Source organism: Populus euphratica, unplaced genomic scaffold, assembly GCF_000495115.2.
Source record: "Populus euphratica unplaced genomic scaffold, PopEup_1.0 scaffold111.1, whole genome shotgun sequence".
NCBI lineage: Eukaryota > Viridiplantae > Streptophyta > Magnoliopsida > Malpighiales > Salicaceae > Populus > Populus euphratica.
In genome coordinates, this window is record NW_011499877.1 from 1,720,867 (window position 1) to 1,730,327 (window position 9,461).

Here is a 9,461-nt window from a genome sequence, read left to right on the forward strand (position 1 = left end):
CTATTTAATGGACTTAAAAGACAATGTCTCGAAAATACAAAAATACAAAATAAAATAGACAAAATTACTAAGGTAAAAATACTCATACGAAAAATAACCATAAAGTAAGGATATGGTTTTCCATAGCTATATGTAGTAGCTAAAATTAACAGAGGTGGAGATAGCCTTATCCTTTTACTAAATCCTGCTTGGAGGAGCACATGAAAAACTAATTTACATGAAGGGGGAAAGTCTCTAGCTAGATCCTTAATTAGACCTTTGGAAGAAATATTATTAGTTTTTGTTGGTCAAGAAGGGGACAGAAGCCTAATATTAATTATTATAAAAAAACTTATTAAATCCTCAAATTTATTAAAAAAACGGACAACATCTAATAATTTATTCCTTAATTTTTGACCAAGAACTAGGACATTAGTTGCCCTGTAAAAAAGTTTAACTTAATATTTTAATATTTTAATAAAAATTTTATTGTGGTTATTTTTTAAAATATTTTTTATTTTAAAAAACTAGTAAATAATCTAATATATATATATATAAAATAATGTTTTTTTAAAAAAACACAATTTTCACACGTTTTTTTAAAAAAAACACAATTTTCACACGTTCCAAATGAATTGATTGCGGTTGGGCTGTCACATGTAAAATATATGGTCAGCATAGGGTTGTAGGGCCGTACAATATTAAAGTAACCCATCGGGCCCATTATTGATTATTATTGATGCTTTGGAAACATCAGCGACGGAGCCGATTAACCAGTAAACATGAATAAGAACAAATTAGCAAGAAGATTGCGCTCTGATTTTGGGATTAAAAAATAAACAAGAATTGTAAAATGACATTTCAATATTAATTTTTTTAATTTATTGGGTGAAATCTTATAATAATTTTATATTACAACGGTAACCCATCAATATATTAAGCAAGAAATCCCTTAAATTTAAAATTTATATTAAGATTTAAAATTTTGAAAATCTATTTAACATTAATATTATATTTAAGATCCATGTTAATTTAAAAACTTACTTGTTTATACAAGGATTAAGAATGATTTTATATTAATGCCGTTATTCACAATTTATTTAGCATATACTGTATGGCATAATGATCTTTGGAGGATACCCCACTCTAGTTATATATGGAACCAAGCTCCTTGAAACAAATACATACAAATTGTTGCTTTCTTATCTCTTTTGTGTGGCACATATATATTCATTCAATGGCAGAAACCCCGTCGAAACCGTCCGATAACAATAAGCTAGCAGGCAAAGTGGCAATAATCACAGGAGGCGCAAGTGGAATTGGCGAGGCCACTGCCCGTCTTTTTGCAGAGCACGGCGCTCTAATCGTGGTTATTGCTGATATCCAAGATGAATTAGGCCACCAAGTAGCTTCATCAATTGGACGACACAGGTGTAGCTACAAGCACTGTGATGTTACTGATGAAGAGCAAGTGAAGTCATTAGTGGAGTGGACCGTGAAGAATTTTGGTCGGCTAGACATAATGTTCAGCAATGCCGGAATTCTAGGGAACTCAGATCAGACCATCCTAAATCTTGATCTTTCAGGATTTGATCGTCTATTTGCAATCAATGCACGTGGAATGGCCACCTGCGTTAAGCATGCTGCTCGCGTAATGGTTGAGCAGCGCCTGAGAGGAAGCATAGTGTGCACGGCTAGCGTGGCTGCTAGCAGTGGAGGCAGAAGGCGAACTGACTACCACATGTCAAAGCACGCCGTGCTAGGGCTGGTAAGATCAGCAAGCATGCAGCTGGGGGTGCACGGCATTAGGGTGAACTGCGTCTCCCCATATGGGGTGGTGACGCCGATGACACTCCACGCGCACAGGAAGGGTGTGGAGGAGCTTGAGAACATGTATGAGCCCAATATGAGCTTGAAAGGAGCGGCTTTGACTGCAAAACATGTGGCAGATGCTGTGCTCTTTCTTGCATGCAATGATTCAGAAATGGTCACTGGGCATGATCTTCTGGTTGATGGAGGATATCGAATTCAGTGATTATATATATGTGTGTTTGCTGTTGATTGGCTGATGCAATCTAGTTGCTCTCCTACTCTAGCCAGTATTATGATTTTGTTTTAAGCATGGATTGTGCTGGTGGTTAATTTGTTTTGGTAAGCATCGATTTAAATGGTTTAATTTAGAAAAAAAAATTCCCATCAAGCTGACTTAAATAAATAAATAAATTGAACTTGATTGAATTGAATAAAAAAGTTTTTAGTTCTGATCAACAAATCGGTTTAATTTAGTTTTATATTTGTTAAAATAAAAAAAAAGTCTAATTTGAATTAATTAGCCTTTAGCTCTACGATTTTTGAATGGCTTTGAATTAGGGCAACTTTAGTTTATTATTTTTTTTCCAGTTTTGATCTGCTTAGTTTTTTTTTTTAAATCTAAAACAAAATTAAACCAAATTATATTTTAAAAAAAATTCATAAATTAACTTCCACTTAATTTAAATATTCATCAATTGGCAAAGTTTCACTTAATTGAAGTAGTTGTTAGCCAAATAAATCTCACTTGATTTGAATAGCCCATCTAGCTCATCCTTATATTTTATTTTATGTAGGTTATCCTTCTTAATAGAGTAATGACATAGTTTCCTTGTCTATAAATCTAATCATAAATTTAATTTTTAATATAAAAATACCATTTAAATATTATAGTGCTAGCAACAACTCTCACCATTCTTTCAAGAGCCTTCTCATTTAAGATATCATGTTTATTTTTTATGCCGATCTAAAAACTACATCTTATTACTACATGTTATTCATTTTTTTGACAAAAAGTCCAACTAGTTATCAAATTTTATCATAGAGGCAACTAATGAATGTCTAACTAAATTTGTCTAATACTCTAAAAATTACAAAGTCATTATGAGCTTACTATTTTTACAAGAGTTTGCTCACCTACAAGTCTAAGTATGCTCTCAACCCTTACTTAGGAGTCTGGTTTTATTACTTCATGAGTTATTTAATTTTCATCAAGAGTAGATGTTATTAATTTTTTACTTTTTCATGGAAACAATATCTATAAAAATTAATTGGAAATTTGTCTCCACACTTATCCTAACCAACACTCCATTATTAGTTATATAAATATTATTATATCCATTCATGTTAAGCCATAACATTGATTATGGAGAGATTTTTACCTATCTCACATTTGAGCCACACATCTTTTTACTAAAGATATCTACATTCTTTATAATAGAATAGTTATGTCTGCTTTCATCAAAGATATCTAAAAGTGACTTTAATACTCTTTATAAATATGTATATTATAAAAGAGATCATTGCCACTAATCACAAAAAAAAGAGTTGTGGTGTCCTTCATAGCTTCTTTACCTTGCACTTTAGCACTTGTATCCTTTTAATTAGGATGCCTTTTGACTCTATTCATGTTTTCGAACCAAAGTTTTTTTTTTTTTTTAATTAGGAAGTTGCAACTTCTTAACCAAAATCCTCTATAATAACTCATATTTTCATCTTTGTATTTATTGTAAATATCTTTATTATCATTTTTATTTAGAGAGCATGAGATACTTATGTGTCAATGACTTATTAACTTAGTCTCTGCTTTAAGTTTTTTTTTAGAACACATTTTTTTATTATATTTTTCATGTTAAATGTATTTTTAACACACTTTGTCCCTTGTTTTTCAAGTATGAATGCCATATCGAATCTTATGAGTACTTTTCCATAATTTTAATGCCCTAAAATAATCATAAAATATTGTTGCTGAGATAGATGACCTATTACCTTCTAGTTAATTTTCCAATCACCTTTGGTGAACAGAAAACCAAGGTACCAGCTTTTAAATTTTAAAACTCAATTTCAATTTATTTTTATTTGAAATCACCTTAAAAGCATCATAGAAATCTTGATAAACTAATTGCCAACCCTAAAATCACTCCAAACAAAAAATGAGTAAAAACATCATCTTTATTGAATTTATCTTGTAAGAGTAAAAACATCATGTTTATAAAAAAACATCATCTTTATTGAATTTATCTTGAGAAGATGAACTCATGACATCAATATCAACATTTTAAATGGGTGGTCATTTGACAATTTTCTCTTTCCTTGAAAATTTCTTGCGACTTTGTATCTCGTCTCTCAACACTTAGAAATTTAAAAGAGAAGAAAATGAATTTTGGTACTGGTATTGAAACATGAATCTCCATAATAATAGGAACAAAATGATAAAAATCTAAAATTAAGGATTGAACTAAAGTTACAAGTAGCAAAATCTAAATAGAACAAGTGTTTTTTATTTTTTATTAAATATGATATTTATTCTTTTAATTTGTATTTTCAACCCTATTTAAATTATAATTTTACTAAATCAAAACCGAACCAATCTTCAAACCATCTCTCGAAACTTAGCACACAAGAGGTAATGCAAATTGAAAGGATTAGATATAAAAAAACTCATGATACTATAGCTATTGAGGAAAAAATTACAATAATTAAAAGTTACAGAAACAAAATAAAAATTCACATTGTTCACAAAAACAAATAAATTCATAATAAATTATATCTAATAGAATAATATTTCATTAATCCATCTTAGTTTATATTTTAAGGAGGAATGTAATTGAATTCACGTTGTTCATATTTTTTTTTTTTGGAAGAATAAGATATCATTAAGGACACATAGATAACAAAACTATAATTTAATATATTTATCAATATAATTTCATACTAAATAAAACCAAATTATTCGCATAACATACATCATTTTTAATTTTATTAATAAAGCAACATCAACGACACCAGTTCATCAAACACATATTCTTCTAACCACCAGTACATTCATAATCACAACTACAGTAAAACACCAATTGCAAGGCGAGCTAGAAGCTACCAGACCTCTTCCAATGGTGGATATGAAGGCACAAATCATGAAACAGTGATGGTGACGCATTTGAACTGGGAATATGCTGCAATTTGCTTTGCGAAATGGACTCTCCCTTGGCTTGAAAGTCGTTCAAGAAAAAACATGCACGCGGCATCGGCAAGCCGGCCTTGATTATTTTTTCCCCCGCAAGTGGTTTGCATCAGTCTTATTAAACGGGAGTTACGAGTATAGTAGTAGTTATTTTTAAAATATTTTTTATTTAAAGAAATATTAAAATAATATTTTTTATTTTTAAAAAATTATTTTTTATATTAGAACATCAAATAATTTAAAAAATTAAAAATATGTTAATTTAAAGTAAAAAAATAAAAAATTTTAATTTTTTTTAAAACTTTTAAAATAAAAAAACAAAAAAAAAATATGAAAGAGTATTCAATTAGGTTGTACATCAACAAAAAATCATATTTTTCATTATATATATATATATATCAATCAAGTAGCTGGATGCCCCGTCTCTTATCCAATTCGATGCCTTTTGGATGACCCCAAAAGCCTAATATCTCAACGGGCAGCATGCGGCTCCTGAAAAATATAAAAAAGGAATAGTATCAATTTATCAAGGTAATCGGTGAGAGAACCCATCATCTAATCCAAGCAACATAGTACTGAAACAGATGGGAATGCACGTCAGGGCTAGTTATCTTCATCATCATAATGCTTGTATGCCACCACCATTACCAGTACCATCAACAGCTTTGAGTTTGTGTTCTTCATCTCTCTCTCCCTTTATTCAAAGCAGCGGAAACAAGATTAATTTAGAGAGGTTATCTCCTGGTTTGAGTTTTTTTAGTAGCAAAATCACAAGGACTAAACATGGGGTGGTGGCATCAAGCAATGTGTCTGCACCACTTTGGGACTCCTGGAGACCTGACAACACGCCTGCGTCTTCACCTTCTTTCAGTGATATCTTTTGGCCCTCTGCAGGTCACTCGCTAATACCTCCTTCCTTTTCTTTTTTAGCCTACCTGATATGCTAATAACTATGTAGGTTTTTGCCCATTTCGCACATGTCATCTGCCAATGCTTCATCTTGTTTCTAAAAATGTACGTGTCTGTGTGAGCTTGAACAGGGGCATTTGCAGCAATGGCAATATTTGGAAAGATGGACCAAATACTGGCGCCAAAAGGGATTTCAATGACAATTGCACCCTTAGGAGCTGTTTCTGCTGTTCTATTTGTCACTCCCTCAGCCCCTGGTGCACGGGTCTGTTTTATTTGTTCCTAATAATGCTGCTAATTTCTACTACATGTGTCTTATTTTTCCTGACCAGAAATTTTGCAACCCTAAGCTATACTGAATGAATGTAGGGAGTTCGGGTGACAATATTATAAATTACGTTGCTTAAGATGATTAAGAAAGTTTGTGATTGAGCTTTAAGATCTCCCAAAAGCTTCACCAACAAAAGCTCCATTTTACTTGTCCAAGATTGTGCCTTGCTATCAATTTTGGAGGAGTCATGTTTTAGTTGTGTTCTTGGCAAATTCTTCAATTTTCCAAAAGATTCTAGAAATCCTTATAAAATAAATCTTCTTTTCTGTATCTATAGAATCAGATTAAAGCCAGAAAGTAGCCTAGCCATTCCATCGAAGATTTTGCAGTGTTGGCTTTATAACTTCTGTGAATGGCAGGGTTTTATGCCTTGAAATGAAAATTTCTAATTCATTTGCTCCTCTACAACTTGCAGAAGTATAATATGTTCATGGCTCAGATAGGTTGCGCAGCCATTGGGGTCATTGCATTCTCGCTATTTGGGCCCAGTTGGCTAGCTAGAAGTGTTGCCCTTGCTGCTTCCATTGCTTTCATGGTCTATACACGTTCCACCCATCCACCAGGTCGAGTATAAACTCCATTGTTTTTTTATTTTTCATGGACCAAGTTTTCATTCCTTTGCCTGATACTAAAACGCAAGTAATACAAATTGATTTACAGCTGCAAGTTTGCCACTTTTGTTCATTGATGGAGTTAGGTTTCACCACTTGAATTTTTGGTATGCTTTGTTCCCGGGTGCTGCTGGATGCATCGTCCTTTGTTTGATTGTAAGTTGCTCTCTTTACTACTCTTCCTCAAACACCGTGTTGTTGCATAAAATCCAGGAAAGAAAACAAAGGAAACAGAGAGAAAAGGGTGTTTGAAAATACTGCGATTACTCGTACAATCACTCTTACTCTTGAGATTCAGAACTTTCATCTTTTTGCTATTTTCTCCTTTGCTATTAAAGCAACATAAATTTGCCATCTCTTGGAGAGCTATGCTTAAGTTTGACTGCACTGAAATACTGTGCCTTAGTTTGAAGGATATTTTAAAATAGATTATAGCTTGAAGGTTTTATCATCGCAATCTTCTTAGAGGCGTTTACAGCAGTAATATTTCTGACTTGAGAAAATATTCGTCATAAATCAATATGCCCATGCAAGCATCGATTCCTACTTCTTAATTTGCTGGTAGCTGATGACTTACACTCCTCGATTTCTTCTGTCTTCATCAAATGTTACAGCAAGAGATTGTGTGCTATTTGAAGGACAACCTCAAATTTTAATCTCCGCATGTGCAACTTCAGTAAGATTCGAGGTGATTGATGATCTTTATCAGCAAAATCAATTCTTGAGAAAAGAGCACTACACCCTTATGACCTCAAGCTCCAGCTTCTTGATGTCATAGATTGACACAAGAATGTGTAAGCAACAACAGAACAGCTATCAGGAAAACTTCTGAGAAAGATCAAGTGGGAAAAAAACTGGGAGATTAGCTCTTACAATGGCAATGGATTACACAATGAAGCATATAATTAATTGCTCTGTTTTTAAGCTAACAAGAGCATGGTTTACAATGAACTGCTTGTTAGAAATTGTCAGCACACAGACATTTCCCTAAGATTTGTGTATGTCAGCATTCCTTCCCATTAAGTTCTATAGCCCTTTGGCCCCTACTAAATAACAAAAGATAAGTTCCATAATTGGATCAAAGCTATACTCAATTGAAGTTGATCACATGTAAAACGCAGTCTTGATCTTAAAAATAGAAGATTCCTTCTTGTTATATTCATTCCTTGCATGCCCATTTTAGTTGAATGCTTGTCGTTATTGTTAATCCATCTTAATTTCCCTCAAATTCTACTATGTGTGCTAATATTTGTTGTCACAATACAAGTTTTAAAAATTTCTAAATTCATTTTTCTGTTGTTTTGAAAAAATAAAATAAAAATAAATGTAAAAAGAGAAAAAGAAGAGAAATAACTACAACTATTACTTCGTTTGGCATTGCGTTCCAATAAAGTTCAGGTAAATTTTGAATTTTTTTATTTAAAATTAATTTTTTAATATTTTTGAGTTATTTTAATATGTTAATACTAAAAAGTAAAAAATTATATTATTATAATGTATTTTCGAATACAAAATACTTTAAAAATTAATTATTATTAAATTTTCAATTATAGCTGATGCTAAAATAAAAAATTCCTATATATTTATAAATACAAGTACAAATTAAATAGTTTTGCTTTGTAGAGATGTATTATTGAATTTTTTTCTAAATTTAATTATTACGCATACATTCACATAACAAGTTATAAATAGATTTATCTACCTTTAAAATGGTTGACTTTGTTGATGACCCTTCACAATCAATTCTAACATGGCAAACATGACATGTGCTCTTAAGCCGGCTAGTACCACTGCTAAATGATCGCCATGGAACACATGGCTATAATAGATTGTCGGATGATCGGAGGTCAAACTACCACTTGCTGCAGATTTTGTTGGATGACATTTTCGAATTAAACTTTTTGAGAAATTAGATGAAAAACCACAACATTATTAAATAATAATAATAATAATAATAATAATAATAATAATAATAATAGTATACGCTCACAATTGCATGACATGTTCATGAAAATTGCTAATCTTGAATTTAAAAGGAAAAGATAATAAGTACATACGGCTTCCCAACCTTTAATGGAAGGCCCTCGCCCTGCGTCCCACAACCAAGAAGGCAATCCTAGCCATGAGATACTCGTTGTCTTCCGACTTGATTAAGTTGGGTTTTTATTTGATTTGTTTGGCAAACCAAAAAATAATCATAAATGGTGTTACTCTTAGATTCTTAGTTTTAAAATCTAGCTTGAATCATGAATTGACCAGATCAATTGTTTTTTAATTTAAAATAGTATTATTTTAAATAAAAAAAAATAATACCATTTAAAAAAAAATTAATTGAGTTTAACATAAGTTTTGACTAAATCACCTAAATCATAAGTTGACGTATCAGTTTTATAGGCTTGATAAGGTCAGCTACATGAACAATTTTATAGTAAATAACGTGTAGTAGTTCATATCTTAAGGTAGTGGATCAATAAATTAATTTGTTAGGTCCTTTCTAATCTTACAACTATAATTTTATTAAGATTTAGTGTGAAGGTGATGAGGGGTTTATCCGTCTCATCATCTTATTCAATTTTTTTATTTTCAAAAAGAATATATATATATATATATATATATATATATATATATATACACATAACAA

At 31.4% G+C, this 9,461-nt stretch overlaps 3 protein-coding genes across 3 annotated transcripts in view; 2 read left to right on the top strand and 1 right to left on the bottom strand.

Annotated features, from left to right (window-relative positions):
- The first annotated feature begins 1,131 nt into the window (after positions 1-1,131).
- LOC105128649 ((-)-isopiperitenol/(-)-carveol dehydrogenase, mitochondrial-like) lies at positions 1,132-2,179 on the top strand. Its single transcript, XM_011030411.1, has one exon. It carries the CDS (start codon positions 1,136-1,138, stop codon positions 2,012-2,014), a length of 879 nt encoding a protein of 292 aa, XP_011028713.1. The 5' UTR covers positions 1,132-1,135; the 3' UTR covers positions 2,015-2,179.
- The window catches only part of LOC105128647 (homeobox-leucine zipper protein HAT5-like), an 18,072-nt gene continuing 10,584 nt past the window's right edge, over positions 1,974-9,461 (bottom strand). Inside the window, exon 4 of the mRNA XM_011030409.1 lies at positions 1,974-1,984. The gene's annotated coding sequence lies outside the window, so the exon portion shown is untranslated. The remainder of the gene's footprint in view (positions 1,985-9,461) is intronic.
- On the top strand, positions 5,402-7,982 carry LOC105128648 (uncharacterized). The gene is made up of 5 exons (XM_011030410.1): positions 5,402-5,863; positions 6,010-6,143; positions 6,625-6,772; positions 6,870-6,976; positions 7,435-7,982. The coding sequence occupies exons 1-5, from the start codon at positions 5,554-5,556 to the stop codon at positions 7,474-7,476; spliced, it is 741 nt and encodes a 246-aa protein (XP_011028712.1). The 5' UTR covers positions 5,402-5,553; the 3' UTR covers positions 7,477-7,982.

Excerpts from the sequence above, each read along its gene's own strand:
- LOC105128648 (XM_011030410.1), top strand. The coding sequence starts at position 5,554 with ATGGGAATGCACGTCAGGGCTAGTTATCTTCATCATCATAATGCTTGT. Across the intron at positions 5,864-6,009 it reads TATCTTTTGGCCCTCTGCAG|GGGCATTTGCAGCAATGGCA; the intron begins GTCACTCGCTAA and ends GAGCTTGAACAG. Across the intron at positions 6,977-7,434 it reads GCATCGTCCTTTGTTTGATT|CAAGAGATTGTGTGCTATTT; the intron begins GTAAGTTGCTCT and ends CAAATGTTACAG.
- LOC105128649 (XM_011030411.1), top strand. The coding sequence starts at position 1,136 with ATGGAACCAAGCTCCTTGAAACAAATACATACAAATTGTTGCTTTCTT.